The sequence below is a fragment of the Xiphophorus couchianus genome, chromosome 20 (assembly GCF_001444195.1).
Source record: "Xiphophorus couchianus chromosome 20, X_couchianus-1.0, whole genome shotgun sequence".
NCBI lineage: Eukaryota > Metazoa > Chordata > Actinopteri > Cyprinodontiformes > Poeciliidae > Xiphophorus > Xiphophorus couchianus.
The window spans coordinates 24,221,707-24,241,995 of record NC_040247.1 but is presented as its reverse complement, the minus strand read 5'-3'; the positions used below and the strand labels follow the sequence as shown (position 1 = coordinate 24,241,995).

General features: G+C 41.6%; 2 protein-coding genes across 11 annotated transcripts in view; both read left to right on the top strand.

Moving 5' to 3' along the window:
* arhgap46a (Rho GTPase activating protein 46a) overlaps positions 1-1,551 on the top strand; it is a 44,057-nt gene extending 42,506 nt beyond the window's left edge. For all 4 annotated transcript variants that reach the window (XM_028003591.1, XM_028003590.1, XM_028003592.1 and 1 more), the window contains one exon: positions 261-1,551. In XM_028003591.1, the coding sequence (XP_027859392.1) occupies positions 261-455 (195 nt within the window). In that variant the 3' untranslated portion in view covers positions 456-1,551. The remainder of the gene's footprint in view (positions 1-260) is intronic.
* Positions 1,552-3,307: 1,756 nt separating this feature from the next.
* LOC114135915 (PHD finger protein 20-like) lies at positions 3,308-18,451 on the top strand. Of its 7 annotated transcripts, none has more exons than XM_028003597.1 (17): positions 3,308-3,463; positions 6,296-6,402; positions 6,777-6,945; positions 7,149-7,233; positions 8,222-8,298; positions 8,379-8,967; positions 9,062-9,112; positions 9,202-9,474; positions 10,412-10,600; positions 11,290-11,376; positions 12,606-12,761; positions 13,973-14,154; positions 14,244-14,409; positions 15,022-15,217; positions 15,291-15,741; positions 17,023-17,191; positions 17,301-18,451. In XM_028003597.1, the coding sequence occupies exons 2-17, from the start codon at positions 6,320-6,322 to the stop codon at positions 17,441-17,443; spliced, it is 3,066 nt and encodes a 1,021-aa protein (XP_027859398.1). In that variant the 5' UTR covers positions 3,308-3,463; positions 6,296-6,319; the 3' UTR covers positions 17,444-18,451. The 7 variants fall into 7 exon arrangements, with proteins under 7 accessions (XP_027859398.1, XP_027859399.1, XP_027859395.1 ...); XM_028003598.1 differs by having other exon boundaries at positions 10,406-10,600; positions 15,297-15,741; XM_028003594.1 differs by having other exon boundaries at positions 10,406-10,600.
* The last annotated feature ends 1,838 nt before the right edge of the window (positions 18,452-20,289 follow it).

Genomic DNA, 20,289 nt, shown 5'->3' with positions numbered 1-20,289 from the left:
TACGTGTACTGAATTACAAATTTATTTGACAACTGCACCAGTGCAGCACACTTAAATGCATCAATAGCTTCACAAGCTTGGTCAAACATGTAAAATCAACCCAACTTTAATTTGTTTTGTCAGTGCAACTAGGGGTAGAGCAGCCAATGTAAATAATAAACTGAAATTGACAAAAACAATAGGTTCTGAGTGCAGATTAAGGCTCATCCATCCAATGCGCCTTCGTCTTTCCTTCCTTCTCACACTTGCGTCATCTCCAGGTATTCGCCCAGCCATCCAACGTCGCCGTAACCAAGATGGATGTCAACAACCTGGCCATGGTGATGGCCCCCAACTGTCTCCGGTGCCACTCGGACGACCCGCGCGTCATCTTTGAGAACACGCGCAAAGAGATGTCCTTCCTGCGGATGCTCATCGTCCACCTGGACACGGGGTTCATCGAGGGCGTGGTGTAGACACTGGAACGCCCAGAGCGCACATATCGGTCACACATTTACAAACCAGCGGAGAATAAAATAAAATAAAATCAACACTGTCTCTGTTTAGGTCACACTGGAAACTTGTTGAGGTGATGTTTTACAGCTATTAGAATATGTGTGTGAATGCTTGTTTTGTTTTGTTTTTTTTCCATTTCCAGAAAGACGCTTCAGTTCAGATTTCTATTTGTTTAAACGCAGCACGTGAAAACGCTTTATTTCTAACTATAGGGCTATTACTACTGTTACAGCTTGGTCGAGCAAGGTGGGGTTGAATCGAGATTCAAGATCGAAATCACTCATTTGTAAACAAGAAAAATTTATTTAAGCAGTTGAAACTTTTTTCCCCCCCAGCTTTCCGGTTTCATTAATGTGTGTTTGTGTGGTTTATCAGTGTGAACAGAAGACACCTTTGGGTTTTTTTTAATTGTGTAACCCGAAAGTCAAAAGAACTCTTGTATTCGTGTCTTATTGATAGGTTTGCCTCGACTGCTTTTAGTTGTACTGACGTCTGCTTTAGAGATCATTTTATTGAACAAGAAGTAAAGAGAATTTTTTTTTTTCCCAAAATGGAACCTGTCACAAAGCCCGTTTATGCAATAATAAGTATTTTATTTGTTGTCAGTCTTTCAGTTGGAATTGTTCTGGGTTTTTTTAGCTCAGGTCCTACTGGGGGGAACAATGGGTGTTGGATGAATATCGCTGACTGAAATTCAGTTAATAACACCTGTAGAGAAAAATGAAGTGTCAGTGAAATCTCTTAAATATGTAAACTGAGCGGTTTGTAAATAAATTCTGTGTGGAAATTTGTACTAACCTTTCGGAAGTATATTCTAATTATCTGGGTTACGGGGTGGGATGGCTTGTGGGGATGGAAGAGGGTTCGGTTTCACTCTAAAGAGCAATAAAAAAGATGTGTAAGTGAGAGGCTGTGATTAACAGCTTGTTTTCCTGCTGTAACTGCTTGCTACTTTAACACAAACAGATTCAAACCACTTTCGGCATATGTGTGTTTGCAGACTGTCTTCTCTGTAATGACTGACTATAAATAAAAGTTTGTTCATTTGTTGATAAAGTGGATTGTGGTCATGCTAAGATAAATTAGCACTAGTAGCACTGGTTTTTTCTGACTTGCAACTGGGGCAGTTCAGAAAAACGTTCACATAAAAGTTTAAAAAACATAACTGGAATGTTTCCGTGAAGATGCAACACAAGATTTAGAAAGAAATTCCTCATCAACCACGATAACCAAAATCCAATATGGCGACTGCGTGTACAGCGCATCCAAACAGTATTCTTCTTTTTCCTCTCCCAAAACCTGATGCGACTATAAGTTTTTAAAACCATGACGGTTTTAAAAAGTTAATGAGAAAGTAAAAATGTGTTTTTAAACATTTATAGTATTTTTATGTGACATTTAACTATTAACAGGTTCACAATAACCCAAAAGATGACCTCTGTTCAGATGTTTCTCTGACTTGAATGCTGTCCATCTGGAGGAACTTTTGAGACCAGACGGTTCTTCCACAAATCAACTGAAGGATGCGGGAAGGTTTCTGGCAGAACTGCATGTCTCAAAATTGCTTGCGGTCTCATAACGTGAAGTTGGATGTGACGTCATTCTGAAATCCTAGTTCCTGTTTCAGAGGCACAGTGAATGCACCACATGTTACCAATGAATTGCCTGCAGCAACCTTAACTTTTAGGCTTTAATTGTTCTACTTTAATATCTTTCCACATCAGCTCCATGAGTTATTCTCTACATGAGGCCACTTCCTGCAGCATGGGAGCTGTTCTATTAGGAGGTCGTGCATTATTAATACATCCTGACAGAGTTTAATGGATTAAATGAGTAAGGATCCATTTTCTCTTCTAGTCAGCAGAAGGGGAAAAGAAAAGTTAAATAATTGCCATTTCCTTCCAGAATAACCAGCTTTGTTAATTTGCTGCGCATAATTTCTGAATTCAACTATTCAACTGCCTAAGCCTATATGATGCAAATTATCTGAATTCACTCGCTGCTTTATTTTGAACCAATATCGACTCTTTCTTCAGAGAAAATTGAAATTACAGAGCATTTTCAAAGATAAAGAACAATAAAATTATGCCTCTTGTTTTCTCCATAATTCTAGAGAGTTAACAAGATATATTTCAAAGTAGAAAAAGATTATTTTAAAAATACTCAGATTGTGTGTTTCTGCTTCATGGCAGTACGCTGCTGTTACGTCCACAGGCCAGCAGGGGGAGAGGGGCCCGAGAGAAGGCTACTGCTCTCAGAGGAAAATATTAAAACTAGTATTAGCATTTTTCAAACATATATTTCAAAATGTAAATTTCTTTAGGATTTAAGTCGTAGCATAAAAAATGTAGCACGGTTTACAGTTAACAGTCATTTACTGTTGCTAATTTAAAATAATTTCTGATGGTTTTGAGGTGAATTTCATTGTGATATCAAATGTAACTGCATACATTACATGATAATCAGTAAATAATTAACTATTTGTACTGACCTCCTACTTTAACCGAGTCTTTTCTCAAATGCTGTACTCCGCATACAAATTCCAGACAAAGTCTGTAAGTTAAAGAACCATGATCCCACCATTTATTTACCACTTTTATTTAAATAAATTATTTGATTTGGCCCCAGCTCTACTTCTTCTTCGGGGTCCTACAATATTTGGCCCACACTGCATATGGAGATGGCATTTTTGACTTCAGAGTTTCCTTGTCTGTGAATATTAAGCTTGTTTATTTCCCAAATAAAGGAACAACCATGTTTATCTAAATAATTAAATTACCAAGAGTTCAGTTGGCGGTTCACGCATGCGCACCGTGCTTTTACACTACCCGCGCCGGTGGTAAATGCAAGCGAGAGAAATTCAACTGCGTGGTTTGGAGCAGACAGGCGGAGGCGGCTGTATCTGCGCAGTCAAGGGATTTCAGGCTACATTTTTCGCCCAACCTGACACATAGTGACTGGAGAACAGGTAAGAGGCTTAAATCCTCTCAGTATGGCGCATCTCCGAGTTTATACCGCCGTAAACGAGGCCCTGTTTGCGGCTGCATCACACACTTGGTATGATGCCGCATGTCGGCTCGGAGAGTTCAAAACAAACGTGACGAAGTAAATAATTTAATGTCCTCTAAGTACATTTGTTTGCTCCGTATTTATGAGTTCACCCGTCTACACTTCGGCGTACGCTCCTTGTTACTGCGTGGGTAGCCGTAGATGTGAGTGCGGTGTCCCAGTTGGAGAAGTTTACTGTTTTGCATTTCCACGCCGCTCGTTCGCGGTTGGAAAAGTACGAGGAGGTAGGCCTTAGCGCGAGGCCACGGAGAGCCCACCCTGTGACTGGCAACCGCGCGTCCAATCGCCATCGAGCTACAGCGAGCACCCGCCCACGCCACAGCGGCTCGACCAATCACGTTTATCTAAACCACTGACGTACAGCTGGTTTGTCTGTAGCTGCGCCCTGTGGTTACAAAACGCCGGACAATAAAGCGCCAGCAGCGGTGGAAGTGGTTCAACATTAGCTTACCTGGAAACTTAGCACGTGTTCGCGCTGTATCCGTTTAAATAAAAGCTGAAACCTATCCACGTATGTAGTTCTTTCGTATAAATAAGACTGTTTTCGCACGAAGTACCTTTCCCCCCTGCTTAAATCTGAACTAATTTGTAAATTGATGCTTACACAACATATACGCTAAGCTCTCACCTTTAAAACCTCCAATAATCGGAGCCTCTGACCCAGGTTTGGCATCTTAAACCCGGTTTCCTCCCTCCCTGCCCGTCCTGTCATCTTTGGCTCTCCTACAGGCCATAAAAACAAACGGGTTAATTTTTAAATATCGCTTTCCTCAGGCTGGATCACTATCCATGCTTGCTTTTTTTTTTTTTTTTGACGTCGTGCTCAACATTTTAGCTGCCACACGAGGATGATCGCGGTAGTCTTTGTCTCCTATTGTGTCTGTTCGGCGAAATCGGCTGAGCAGAAAACACGTGGGCCGGGAAGTGTGGAGACATCCGGTTTGTAGGCTGCAGTGTGTTGCATTGATGAAAGCCTGCTAACACCTCCACCATGGCGAACCTCACCGGGCGGCTGAACGCGGGAGAGAAGTAAGACGCTGCCGGCATGTTTTTAAAAATAATGTTTATCGTTGCTTGTTAGTTAAAGGGCGCCGGGATGTCAGCGTGTCCGCCGTGCTTTTTTATGCATAACAAAAGAAGCTCTGTTAGCGGAGGAGGGATGATGCGGTTGCCTTTTTTTTCTTCCCCTCCTCCCTTTAACGACTGAATGAATCTCCTTTCATTTAGGCCTGTCTTTAAACCGAAGCCGACAGTATTAGGAACGTGTACATGTGAAACAACCAGAGTGGGATTTAACGCAGCGTGTAGTGAAGTCGATGCGGGAATCAGCTTGGCGCATGATTGCTTCCTGGTGGCTTTTAATGGAGCGGGCGGTAAAAATGGTCCGTCTTTGGTCGTTTTGTGTCTTCTCCAGAAATGCGGAGTGAATATTTCTCTGGCATAATAGTTGTTTTTTTTTTTTTATGTCACATTCTCATTTGAATATCTGGTCGCTGAACATATCCACCATCATTTCAGGGGCATGGCTCACCTCACTAGTCCAGTTTTCATCACCCTGTTCATAGTAGAGCTGCTAGATCAGGGATTTCCAGTCTGAAGCCAATCTCCACTTCTTATTGAGGTCTGACCTGCTATTCTGATTTGTACCAATTCTCTTTTTAGAAGGAATATAACTCATAAAAAAATTCCTCCTGCGGGTTATTTGATAGAAGTAATGCAATTTAACCTGACAGCAATGGAAGAGTATCTTCAGCTGTGTATCAAAACGTGTGTCTGTAACCTTGATCTGATTTATTTACTGGTCAGTGTGTGTAGCTCTAAGTCCTGTTCTATTCATGCTGCTGCACGTCCAATAATCTCCAGCAATCTATTGTGTGTATATATATATATATATATATATATAATGTAGATTAAGCACCTGCTAAAGATTGTTTTCTTTGTGTGCCTATTGAGCTCTAGCAGAACAAAACACTAATCATTTAATTAGCAATTAGCCGGTTAGCTAACTGCTTGTTTCAGTTGTATTTTTGTGTGTTTTTTTTTTTTTTGTTTTGTCAGCCAAATCTGAATTCTAATCAGTCGGTGTAGTGGCCTGCTTTCAGCCATCTGACTTATGGTGTGCAGCAGCATACGGCTTTAATTTGTGCCTCACACAGCTGGGATTTATCAAGCATCTTATTAAAATACTATAAAGAAAAGCTTTTAAAATCTTCACTTCAAACCCCGCTACACCTGGACGTCTGATTCCTCTGAGCAGCGTGTCTTAGTTGCGCTGCTTGGTGTTGTTTCAATGCAGAAAATGGTGAAAGTTTTTATTACTAATAGGGGGGAAAAAAATCAGATTTAGCGTTTGATCTGAAAATCTCAGGTGAGAGTTGATCAAGGGCAACGTTATATTTTGATCTGCGGCTGAGACGGTGCGTCTCTCTAGTTAATGCGTGCGTAACGTATGAGTTGTGTGTGTTTTTGCAGAGGGCATCTGCTCTCCGGTGTTTTCCAGCAGCGTTGTTCTGCTGTTAAGTTGCTGTCTCACTTCCCCTCCTCGGTGTCAAACCTGCCACTCAGGTTCACAGAGCCGAGTTTTTTCCACAGTCTGTAGACCGGCTGTGGAGCCGAGCGCCTGCAGAGACCTTGACGGCTCTGTGTTGTATCTCTGTAGCATACCCAAGGTTATAGGAGTGTAGCTTTGCGTTGGTATGTTGTTGGTTAATGTGTGTGTGTGTTTGTGCAGGAAGGGAGCCTTGATGTGGGCAGTATGAGTAAGACGCCCCCTAACAGAAGAGGGATAACATTTGAGGTGGGAGCTCAGCTCGAGGCCAGAGACAGCCTCAAAAACTGGTGAGTCATGGCCTCGCTCATTCCTCCCCTCATTCTTTCACTTCCCTTATTTTCTCACATTCAGCCTCTTGTAGCGTATTTTCCTTTTTTTTATTTGATTTGACTGGCTATGGTTGGGGAAAAACATTTTAGACTTTTTATTTCTTAATTTTTCCCGTGCCAGTAAACTGTTCGCCCCCCCCCCCCCCTCATCAGATTCACCTCTCACTGAAATCATTACAAGGGAAATACATTTCTTTCCCTCTAAGATCACATTATTCTTCATTTTGATGGCTGTAGGAAATATTAAATGCAACACAAATTTTGATTTGAGCCCCAACATGATTTCCTGATCATACATTATTAACTTTTTTCATTTTTTGTTTTTTTTTAAGGTATGCTGCCAACATAGAGAAGATTGACTACGAAGATGAGAAAGTACTGATTCATTACCGCCAGTGGAGCCACCGCTACGATGAATGGTTTGAGTGGACCAGTCCGTACCTGAGACCCGTGGAGAGAATTCAGCTGAGACGGCAGGGCCTGCACGACGACAACTCACCTGTAAGACGGCGGTCCGCTCCCTCTCCGTTCCGGCCGGAGAGACGGGGAAAACGCACCACCTCCGTTTTGTTTACGCCTTCTAAATGCTAGTTTCTGCTTTAAGTTCAGCGACGCTACAGAAAGCAGTGCTGCTCTCTGTTGGCTTTTAGAAAACACCGGCTCGCCAGCAGAAGTTGCTAAGATCACTGTGTTCTTTCCTCCAGGGCTTTCATGTAAATGACAAGGTTCTGGCCAGCTGGTCTGACTGCCGTTTCTACCCAGCCAAGGTCATTTCAGTCAATAAAGATGGTAAGTAGCCCCAGCTTCTCCAGATGCATAAACAGTGTTTGGGCCTCTTAAGTAATTCATATTTTCTCATGTTGCAATTAACTTGAATGGATTTTTGGGATATAATAAGCTAGAAAAAGTGTGACATCCATTTGTATTCAGCACAGTTTACTTTGGCACTCCAGATAAACTAATTCCCTTTAGAAGTCACTCTTCTTTTAGGTAAGAGTCCAGTTTTGTCATTTAATCTGACTGTAAACATAACCCTGAACACAACATCTGCCTTTTGAAACATAGTGGGACCATGTTTTCTTTTGACGGGTAAGAGAAGCTCCTGAGTTGATGAAGCTACAACCAGGCCGTCAGTCCAGCTAAATAAAACAGATTTAGAGCCACAGAAAAGACTTTTTAAAAAAAATTTTGTTAAATATTTACGTTTTTGAAGATTCCTATGTTTAGGTTTTAATATAAAAAAAAAATAAATAAAACGTTTTCAAAAAGATGATGGCTACAGTTTCTTGATATTTGCACAGTTGCCAGCCTCATAAAAAAATAGATCCAAATAAAAAGTGACAGGTACTTTTAGTGTCATTCTGTTGTGGAAATTAAATGGAATTATTCCATGAAAAAAAACACAACAGAAAAATTGCTAAAATCTGGGATTTGTATCTTATTTTAAAAAGTCAAGTTATTTCTTTTAGTTGCGTAACCCAAATCCATTTCAGCTGTAAATTCAGCAGAAATGTGATTCAGATAATTGCTGACTCTGGTGAATTGAATGAAAATGCATGTTGGAAAATTATAGGAAATAATCTTTCCTTTAACATCGCAATTATGTGCTACTCTGTGTTCCTCTGTTTGATAAAATCACAATTAAATGCACAGAATGTTGCAGTCGTAACACGAGGAAGTAAAAAATCAACAAGTTTTTGCGGGACACAATATGGACTTGCTTGTGTCCAGATTGTGTAAAATACAGTTTGCTTCAGTTCTGTGTCTTCACCTTCAGCATCCTACACTGTGAAGTTCTACGACGGCGTCATCCAGACGGTGAAGGGGATGCATGTAAAGCCTTATATTAAAGAGGTAACATTCTCCGTCCATCTATCCATCGGCTTCTTCTGGCCGATTTCCTGAACTTGTTTTTTTGTTTTTTGTTCTGATAGAGAGGTGGAGCTGGGGGCAGATCTCGGTCCTCAGACAAGAACGTGGTGCGAAGGGCCCCGAACCGCAGAGACAGGAGGCCGCAGGAGAACGGCTGTCCCAAAAACAAGCGCGCCCGGCGCAGCACTTCGGACCAGGACGAGGACAGCAACAGCGACGATGAAGAGCAGGAGGAGGGTGCGGTGAACGACAAAAACCCCAAACTGAACGGCGTCTCCGAGGCCGAGCACGCCGCTACCAAACAGGAGACTGCAACCTCGGAGCAGAGCGACCCTGCTGACGCCGAGAAGGGAACGGGACTCATGAACGGCGTGAAGGTGGAAAAAGACGACGGGGAGACGGAGGTAGAGCGTCGCGCGAACGGAGACGTGAAGAAGGAAGAGGAGGAGTTGGAGCAGAGCCTAACAAAGCCATACACAGAGCCACCTAAGCCATACGCAGAGATGCAGAGCGAGTCGTCGGCGCCGACGGAGCAGGACTCTGTCACTATGACGACCGCCGAATCCAGCGGCGATGCGGAGCAGAAGCCAAACGTCCAATCAGAGAGTGTGCAACCTGCAGCGGACGCACCGCCTCCTCAGCTTGTGAAACGTAAGTGTTTGGCTCGACAGCAGCAATAAAATTACTATAATAAAAAATAGATGATTCGGTTTATTCAAAAGCTGAAGTTTTGTTATATTTTCAGCGGTACGGAAGCAGGGCTTCCACAATCCCAACAGATTCAGCCGAGAGCCATGTAAGTCTCCTCACATATGTTGTTTTTATCTGCTTTAAAAAAAATAAAATAAAAAAAAACCCCATTTTGTTCTCATTTTATTTATTTAGTGTACCGAGTCATCAAAAACCAGCCTCCTCCGGTTCTGTCCATCAACCTTGACCACAATCCCTTCAAGTGTGGCGCTCCAGGCTGCACAAAGTCATTCCGTAAAGCGAAGCTGCTGCATTATCACATGAAATATTACCACGGTGAAGAGCCGCCTGCGGAGGGACCGCAGAGCCCCACCAGGAGCGTCCAGACCAGGGCTTCTGACAAGCAGCCTGCTGCTGCTCCTGGTCTGGAAAGCTCCAAGCGACGCCGCACCATTTCTGCCTCTATGCGTGAGTTCCTGCCCAGTTTCACTCAGGTGTAGGGATGCCAACAGTTAATCAAAGATTAATGGTTTATTAGGTTAAAATTAGTTCATATTGACTAACTTATAAAGTCCGTTTAGACCTTCTTTTAGTGGTGTAGTTTGGCCGCCATCCAGCAGAGGGCGCCGCTGGTCATCCGTAAGCGGAGCCAGCTGATGCAGAAATGAAAGATGCCGAGGAATACCAGAAAAGGAAAGAGTAGCGGTCCAAATAGAGTTCGGTGTGGGATGGAAAATGCACTAAAACCGATTCTGTTTTGAATTATAAATACTTCACAAGCTCCTTAAGTTATCACCTTAATAGCAGCGTCAACTTTTCAGTTAAAATAAGAAGGCGAGGACGTGATGGAGAATAAAGCGGAAGTATTGTAATGTGAGAGGGAGGGGGACGTGATGCCTATAAGCACAAACCTCTCTCTGTTCATGGGGAATTAAGTGTTTCACATATTTTATTCTTTTTTTATCTTTCTATTCAGCAACCTAACAGGTTTGTGTTTGCTCTATTTTGTAAATCTAACAAAAATATGAAAAAGTTTTAATGTGAGAAAAACAATTTTCAGTATGTTGGTGTGCAACACTGCTGACACAATGTTAATGTAATTTAATATTTGTAATATTACTGTTAATATTTTTGAAACATTTTGCCCTCTTAATTAAAAAACTTAGGTTTTTAGGAAAATGGCCACTTATCAATTAATCATTAGTGTATCAATAAGATCAATCAAATTTAGATTAACTCATTAATCAATAACTTGCATCCTTACTTGGGCTCCTGGAAATTATGAAGACAATGTTTGCATGAACAGTCATAATACATCCATGACCTACAACAATAAGACTTCTGAATCGTGACATCCTTTAATTGCTCAGTACATGAACTAATTCTAGTTCTTTTTAAGACTCAGTTGGAGCTGCTGCGGCTCCACGTGGTGACATCAAGGCTGCAGGCAGGCGCACATCCGCCCCTCCTGCAGTCAGCACCCACAGCCACCAGCAGAGGGCGCTGCTGAGGGAGAAGAGTAAGGAGAACCAGCTGGACAGGAACCTCTGCCAGCTGCAGGACAAGGACACTGACAAGATTTGCTTTGACATTGGTGAGTGTGATGCAGTTTTTTATTTAGTGAAAAACTGATTCCATGTAGTTAGATATTCATCTTTATTCCCTGCTTTCCCTTATGTAAAGTGTGCTTTCTTTGCCTTAAATCATATATGATGTTACTTGTTATATCTTCCACTGTTGGGGTCGACATGTAGAAACTTCAAATGATTTTTGCACACTTTTCTTGTTAAATCAAAGGCAGCCAGTACCTCAAATGAAGGAAACAGAAAAAGTATTTCATCTGTTCTTGGCAATAAAAACAGAGTCCAGGGCAGTTTTCATTTCAAAACACATTCTGTATTTAGCCAAGTTAAAAGCAGATTTGGGTCCACCAAGGTGTACTTGGACCACTAGATGTGGTCCTAGTTACCATGAAAACAGAAGAAAACCAGAAAACTTGAAAAATATGATTTTTGTGTTGCATTAACATTTTTAAGTAGATTTTGATTTAGAAGCCATAGTTTTATTTAAGCAAAACACTAATGACAAAGATAATACACTTGGAGTTGAGTTAGGAGAATTGTTAGGCATGCCAATAAGGGTTTTTTGTTTGTTTGTTTTGTTTTGTCACAGCTAAATTATGCTCCTCCTATACAAGATGAAATTTGTTTTCATCTTTTTTGCACCAGAGGTCCAATCTTTCTGTGTTCACATGGCCTTTAATGTTTATTTCATGATCCTCAGGGAAACCCAAAGAGAAACCCAAACAGAAGGACTTCCTCCGCATTAAGCTAAAGAAGAAGAAGAAGAAGAAAAAGAAGGCCAAGTCTGGTAAGAAGCAGGTCCCCAGAACTGGGCGAGGTCAATCATCTGCTGCTCTGCATGTGCGCTTGCTGCGACGGCTAGCCTGCTAAAAGCACAAAGCGATCCATTCACTCCTCTTGGTGTGGTGACTGAGCTTGTATGTGGGAGAAGTGGAACATTTCTGGCTGCTTTGTCTCTCCAACATGACCGCCAGGATGTGTCAGATAATTTCTTTTGATAGTTCAGTGGCTTTTTTTTTTGTGATTTAATTGGCTGGACTCATACATTCATCTCTATATTCCATACCTATACTTGTGTTTGAGATGTATGTACACGCTGCCTTCCTCTAACTGTGACTGGGCGATAGGGCTTAAAAATAAAATCCTAATTTAAAAAAAAAATTATTTTTTTTTTTTGCAGAAACAAAATCTGTTCTTTCCAATTTTTGAAATTTTTTTCTCTTGCCGTTGTCTTTGCTAATTTTTTATTTATTTTTTTTTTTACAAATGACAGAAAACATTATCAAAACTGTTATTTCAGTCATCCCTTCTGTGAGTCGTACAATGACGTATTGGGGCCAGACTACAATAATTATTTGTTTAATTTCAAGAATGTAGTCATCATATTGGGAGAATAAAGATGCAGTGATGCAGGAAAAACATCTTCCACAAAGGTTGTTTTAATAAAACAAAGCTGGGATAATTTGTTCTATCTTTTCATTTTTCCAATGCTACGACTTTATTCAGGAAATGGAACATTATTCTCATATTATTTTGGATTTATTCTCGTATAACTGTATTCTTGTAATATTATAACTTCATTCTTGTAATGAAAGAAACTGTAACCTGGTCCTTATATTTTATCACCTAGTTGACTTGAATTAAAGTCCAGATAAGTAGAAGCTGTAAAATACGCTTGTTAATCAAGATGGCCGCCTTGGGCACGCTGACATCACCCTCAACTATGGAAACCCAATAAGTTGGTTGGTTGAAAAAAAATGCAAATTTTTACCCCCACCCTTTTTGTTTTTTCTATTTATTTTTTTTACTCAAAATCTTCAAAAGCCAAATATTTAATTAATCGATTAAATGGATTTATCGCCCAGCCCTACCTCTAACCACCTATGTGAGAACTTGTTGTTGAGTCCATAATTACCAACGATGTTGTTTTTGTTTTGTTGCCTCCTGATGGGCGTTTTGTTCCACAGCTGATGTTTTTGTTTCACATCTGCTCCCCACCCCTCCCTGTATTAACAGAAAACACTGGTAGTGAGGAGAATATTGACATCTCAGTATTGGGTCTTCACTCCAAATTGAATTTGCCACTCAAATTCTCCCTCTCACACAATCACAAGCCTGAGGCCTACCCCAGCAGGCCCGGACACAGCTACACAGAGCAGATACTTGTTGATGGTGGGTATACCTATAACTGTGTGTGTGTGTATGCTTCAGTTTGAATAAGTGTGTTTGACAGCTGCTCCCTCCTCCCGTCTTTTATTCGCTTGGGATTCAATCAGCCATGCTGCCAGCTTTGCAAATAATACCTAATGTAATACAATATTGCACCAGAGACGCATCAGATATTTGGGGTAATTTTGTTTTTACTTCTAGTAGCAATAGAAGCATAAAATAAAATTAAAGTCCAGGTTTTTTTTTGAGAAATTAATGTCATTCAAAATATTTCTTTCTAGAATTCCTGCTCTGGTAGGTCACACATTTCTTTAAATATATGAGAAGATGTGGGGTTAATGGTGTCGCTGTGAAACAGGGTTTTACCAGTCTTGGGTGGAGCCAAAATGATTTGGAAATGACATTTTAAGCATCATTTAGCATGTTATATTGGTGACAAGCTTACTAGCTATAATGTAGGTGACAGGAGATTTAAAACAAAATTACAAAACTGGACTAAAGTGCTTCACCGTTAAGGGTATAAAACAAAAAGCTTAATTGGAAATGGTTCCACCTGGAACTGTTAGATCTGTTTATGTCTTATTATGCTAAACAAATGTAATATCAAACAGAGAATAAAAGTGAGAAACCATTGTAAAATTTGATGTGTCTTACATGTTTAGTAACATTGTGAGTTTGCAAAGGGCTCATTTCCCAGAGGCTGTTTGGAAGGCCCTGAACTAATCCACTTATCCAAACTGTCGTCTCGCTTGGTTTGAATGAACATGAAATGTCCTGATTTGTAGTAGGATATAGTTCTTTTAAAAACTGATTTTTACAACATTTCTGCTGGATGTTAATGAATTTTTACACAGCACTCAATCCGGTCAGAACTGAATTTGCTTCCTACTGTAACAACTTCCACTCTGAAGAGTGTTGTCAGGCCAGCGTAGTGGAGCCAGCGATCAGAAAAAGGTTGGATTTTCTGATTATTTCCAACCAGCAGGTTTCTCTGTGCATCGCTGACATGAATATCTAATATCAAACCGATGGTTGGTTGAGTCCTGAGCTTTTCTCTGCTGCAGTGGCTTGCTTCATGATTTAACCTGCAAATTCCCATTAAATCATCCAATTACCGAGCAGCTTTTGGCTACTTTTACATTCTGCCGTGGCAGAATTGATGAGGAAAAACCCCTGTTGAAGTCCAGCGGTTGTGCTTCCCCCTGCCTCTGTAGACGAGGACAGCATCAGCGACTGGTCCACTGACAGCTGCAGCTGGAGCGATGACGAGTTCGACGTGGACCTGGACGTCACCACGCCTCCCCTCAGCGTCGACTCCGGCGCTTTGGACTCCACCGACCAGGAGATTGTGCGCTGCATCTGCGAGGTGGAAGAGGAGAACGACTTCATGATTCAGGTTGTGCTGGTTTTTGATTCGCTTCCCGACACGTTTTGCTCGTATTAAAGCACGCGGCTTTCAGCTAACGCGTTTCTCCCGTTCGTCAGTGCGAGGATTGTTTGTGCTGGCAGCACGGCACCTGCATGGGTCTGATGGAGGACAACGTCCCGGACAGATACACCTGCTACATCTGCAGAGATCCGCCAGGTGAGACCGGCACGCAGTTACCTTCAGCCACAACTGGAAAGAAACGGATCTGCTTGCATCACACATGTAAATGCAACAGTTTATTTATAAAGTAACAGATGACAAATATACTTTAGAATAGTTTCTTCTGATTGGAAGAAGAGAATTCGTCCAAAAAGGTGTTAATCTTGATGCTTGATGCAATTTCTGATGTCAGCTATGCCTGACATCTGAAATTAAAATCACCTGTGAATAAGCTTGTTCACCCGATAAGTCATTGTACATCATGGCAGCAATGGATGTAAACAGTTAAGTGAGCTATAATAATCAACATGTTGGAATGACAACTTTTTATGAAGTGTGCGTTGCTGCGAGAGCTCTGCTGGAGCCGGCTGCACATTGTCCAAACAAACCACGAAGAAGATTACTTCCTGTTGTCTTCTTCGACGTTTCCATCAGTAGTAACATCCGGTCACGTTGACTCCTGTGATGTGAAAAAAGCTGAATAACCACCTCATCCTAGCTCAAAAACGTCTTATGGAAAAACGTTAGCTTCATCAAAACTGGAGTAATCAATTCAGTCTGCACAAATTTACTGTAAATGGAAACGCAGCTACAGTTGAGGAACTCTTTAAAATCAGATGCTACTCGGGACCAGCAGAACTCAGCAGTTTGTAAGAGATGTGTTCTCCATCTTAGGTCAGAGGCAGAGTCTGCGCTACTGGTACGACCGCGAGTGGCTGACCAACGGCCACATGTACGGCCTCTCCTTCCTGGAGGAGAACTACTCCCACCAGAACGCCAAAAAGATCACCACCACCCATCAGCTGCTGGGGGACGTGCACCACATGGTGGAGATCCTCAACGGACTGCAGCTCAAGATGAGCGTCTTACAGTGAGTCCGAGGCGTCGGCTTTAAATGGCGCCGTCATTTATTTTCTAGAAGCTTCATTGTGGAATTGTTGCAGGAGCAGCACTCACCCTGACCTCAGGCTATGGCAGCAGCCGTGGAAGCACTTCGACCGGCCGCGGCTCGGCTCGGACTCGTGCCGCGGCAGCAACACGGCCCCGTCCCCGCTCACCCCCGACGAGGACATGAGCAGGGGGGAGATCCTGATGTCCAACGCGCTGGAGAAGCTGAGCCGGGCCGCCACGGCTGCAGCCTCCGCCGCCTCGTCGTCCTCCTGCTCCCCCTCGCCCTTCCCGTCTTTCCAGGACTCGTACATCACCAGCGAACACTGCTACCAGAAGCCGCGGACGTATTACCCGGCCGTGGAGCAGCGGCTGGTGGTGGAGACCAGGCAGGGCTCCGAGCTGGAGGACAGCATGAGGAGCACAGAGGAGCTGCTGGAGCGGGAGCAGCGCTTCGGGAGCCTGCTGGACATGGACAGGCCCAAGTCAACGGGCAACAGCAACAAGGTTTGGATTCATGGCACTAGTTTCTGAAGGGGTTTCCATGAGGGAAAACTCTTCCAAAAGTTACTTCCTGTCAAAAAATCGATATGCCTCAGAAACGTATCACAACATAAGCCTTTCACATCGGTTTATTGATAATTATTGGTTTTGTTTTTGTTTTAAATATCTGAAATACTCCCAGACTGCTGATGTGACCTTTCTTCTTTTATCCAGACATTTCACTTCACACCATTTTTCTATTTTTAAGCAGTTATGAGGCACTGTAGCGAAACTTGAAAATGCTGCTCAAGTTACTCAATAGGTTGTTGCTAGGTAACCAAAGAATGAGTGAAGTACTTGATTGCCACTAACCTAGCTTAGCGTAGTCGTGAGAGGTTGCGCCATTCCCCTGCCTCCGTCCCCCAGCACTCTGTGCGGTTCTGAATCAGTTTGTTGAGCTTATTGAATATTCTATCAGATCCATTATTTATTGATATTGATTACATGTCTATTACAATAAATTTGATTTATTAAAAATTTTATTAAAAAGGACTATTTTAATCAGATTTTAATACACTGTTTCTCATAAATTTGGACTAAAACTATTCAATTGTGATCTATTATTAACTGTATTTTAAAAAGTTATGTGTCCTTTCAAGTTTATCACTGAAATTTCTACAATAACCAAAAGCATCTGGAAAAACTAATTCAAACTTCATCAATCTAAAATGTTTGAATCGGTTGTTGTAAATAGATGTTGGCGTCTTATATTATCAATAGCACAATTAGCATTATTAGCAGCAGTTCCATTTCAAAGCATCACATTTTGTTATATTTTAGTTTACATTATCCCTTCTAACGTAAACTAGAAGGGAAAACCTAATAGGACATTATTAGTAGCAATACAAGATTGCTACTAATAATACATTTCAATTCACATAGAATGGTGAATTGAAACTGTCTTCTTTAGACAGTTTCAATTTACTAGTGTTGTGCTGGAAAAATTTCCTTGAAACTGCTTGAAAAGTTCTTGAATTTTACTGGGGGAAAAGTGTATGAACTCTGTATTAAATACGGCAAACTTTCAATAACTTCCACATTGAAGAGTGCTGTCGCTACAGTGACCTGGTAGCACCTAGTCATGTTGCATTCACTGATTTTTAGAAGATGGGATCTTTGAGTATCAGACCCATTTTAGTTATAACCTAAAGAACTTTGTTACAAGCCATGTGAATTAACTTATTTTGCGCTATTTTGGAAATATTTACTGAAACTAAATATGCCTTGTCTTTATTTTGATCATAGGCTTTAATGGGTGTGTCATGGTTGCATGCTGAGAGCAGAGAGGATGATGGGAGAGACCTCGCAGATAACGGCCAGTACCAACAGTGGCAAATTAACTTGCTGGATCACATCGACGCTGTCCAGGACGAGGTCTCTCATAGGATGGACTTCATAGAACGAGAGTTGGACGGTAAAGGGGGGGAAAAAAGCAAAAACAAAAAACAGTTTGTGCTGCTTTTGAGCCTATCAAAGTGTCCATTAGCCTCTGACCTCTGACCTTCTTATTTTCTCCTCCTCAGTGCTGGAAAGCTGGCTCGACTACACCGGGGAGCTGGAGCCTCCGGAGCCTCTCGCACGCCTCCCTCAGCTCAAACACCGCATGAAGCGGCTGCTGACGCAGCTCGGCAAGGTGCAGCAGATCTCCCTGTACAGCTCCACATGAGGGCGCCAGAGGTCTGCTGCGGGTTAGAGCGCCTGGCGGTGACTTGCGTGTCTACGGTGGAGCGGCGGAAGAGGCTCTCTCTCTGGGGGGGAAACGGTCCGACCTCGCTCAGCTTCCCGCCGTCCGAGGTGGAATCATAGAAATATCGATATGACCACAAACGGAAAAGCAAGCATCCTTTGCATCAGGATTTTACATAAAGAGCAACCTCGTTAAAATAAGGGGGGGGGGAATCCAGACGGAAATCCTTAGGACCAGATTACACTTAACGTGGCTCTCATGCAACTCTAAACCTTGTGAATGCCTTTTGTCCGAACTGCCGCTGAAGGTTGCCCTCTCTCTCTCTCGGTGCACAGTGCTTTACACACAGCTTTAGATTCAGATTGCAGTTGTGTACTTGAACCAACACACTCTTTGCAATAGTGTTTCGAACACATTTTCGCTTGTTGTTTTTTTTGCATCTCAGACTTTGTTTTTCTCCGTCTGTCCTGCCATATTAAATTGAACAATTGTTTTGTTTTTTTTAGACGGGTGGCGATTTGAAGACATTCACTGTAAAATTACGTTTCAAAGAGGTCTATAAAAATGATCAGTTTCCTATTATACACTGTGAAGTTAATTTCTGTCTCACATGAAAGGTAGGCTCTGTTTTTTTTTTTGGCTCGTGTTTATTCATCTCCTTATTTTTACTTCTATATTTGTGTCGCTGTAGCATTTTGAAGTATGATTCACTGGGAACTTGTAATGTGGATTCCTCTTAACATAGCATTTTGTGTAAGTGTAATATATTGCCTAGAACATGTGTACATTTATTTTTATCTCATTCTCTTTCCTCTGTTTTCTTCATTCATTTTGTTTTTAAGCCATCATTCAAAATGTGTTCTGAATAAAAATACAGATATTGTATGGTAATGTACTGTAACTGTCTGTCTTAGAAGCAGGGAAAATGTCAACGGCAATGCAAACAGATCTGGAACGTAAATAAACTATCATTGTTATTAATCTCTATGCACATCTTCTGTGACGTTTTTAACAAAGGTTTTGACAATTTTAAATGGGTTTGATTGCCTTTGTGTTTAGGTCGTAGGTCGCAGCTCGCACAGTTTCATTCACATCTATTTCTGTATAACGCAGAATTAAAGATATGAACCAAAATGGCTTCCGTATTGCGATGGAAATCGTAAGTAGGATTAGGGAGGCCTAAGAAGAAGTCTTTCAATTTCCCTCCTTGTGCAAGAAATTTAAACTCAAGATCTGACCTGCAGCACAAAATCACCATTTATACAAGAAAACAGAAACTAGATTTTTAAAATGAGTTTTCTGAAGCTATCGGGGATGAAATATTTTTCTGGTCAACGCTTATTTTGGTCACATTTACTCAGATTGAAATTTGAGACTTCATGGGATTAAAAGGTTATTCTGGGATTCTGAAAATGGGGGGGCGGGGAATGTTTCAGCTTGGTATAAGATAAAAACAATTTTCAGCTCATGTCTGGTGAAATCTTGTTTGCACATGCTTTATTTTGATTTACTCAAACACTAAAAACAATTCAGTCATATTGATAAATTGGAATGTTGCTCACATATTCAATTTTCACTTAGTGAAACTTATGTTACACTGTCATGATGTTTTCAAGCCTTTATTTCTAGTAATTGTTTTTCTGCACTTTCATTATAGCTAATGAAAACATCTGATTATTTTTACTGGAAATTAGAAAAAATTGTAATATGTTTTTAAAGGTTATTTCCAGAAGGAGCTTTTAATCTGACAAATGATTGTCATTGGAATCCATATTTGTATTTGAATATGACAGCATAGCCCATTTCTGCCACTTTACTGAAGAGTCAGGTTGACATTTCTTTTTTATAATTGAGATGCTGAGTATTTACTTGCGCTTATTCCCGTTAATTTTTTAACAGAAATCAGGTTATGTGATTCCAAAAGTCAGTTTCTCTGAAAGTTGGAACTCTACATAAAGCCAGTAACACAATTTTTAAAACAATAACGCCCAGGTTGCTTTTGTAGTGGTTTTTAGATCATCTACATTATTGGGCCTAGTCTTTGTTGGTTAAACCCAATAAATTCTCAGAGTTTTATTTCAGGCGAGTTTGCTGGCCGATCAAACATGAGGATACCAGGGATAATCTGGCATTTGTATCTTTTGGCAGTGCAGGCAGGTGCTAGGTATCGAGGGTATCACACTTCTCAGCCTCCCTGGAAACGCTTGCTCTAGGTCAGGGGTGTCAAACTCCAGTCTTTAAGGGCCGCTGCCCTGCAACGTTTAGATGGGCCTCTGCTGCACCACCTGAATAAAATAATTAGGTCATTAGCAAGGCTCTGGAGAACTGATCTACACAAGAAGGAGGTCATTAAGCCATTTTATTCCAGTGTTTTGTACCTGTGGCACATCTAGAAACTGCAGGACAGTGGCCATTGAGGACTGGAGTTTGACACCTGTGCTGTAGGTCGATTTACTGGTCCGTTCCTGCCTTCACTTATGGATCAGAACCAAAAAACAACAAAAAAAAATCCCGGATAGAAGCAACCGAACTGAGCTCACTCTGTTGGGTTGCTGGACTCAACCTTAGCGATGGGCTGAGAAGGTACGACATCCAGGGGGAGTTCAGAGTAGAACTGCTGCTTCTCCACATTGAAAGGAGTCGGTTGAGTTGGTTGGGACGTGTGATCAGGAAGCCCTCTGGTCGATTCCCCGTGGAGGTTTTCCAGACACCCAAGGGAAGACCCAGGAGTCCCTTTGAGGGACTACGTATCCCAACAATGCCTTGGGAGCTCTTATTATGACCTGGAGGATGTCTTCTTAAGAGAGATGACTGGGGTTCCCTCC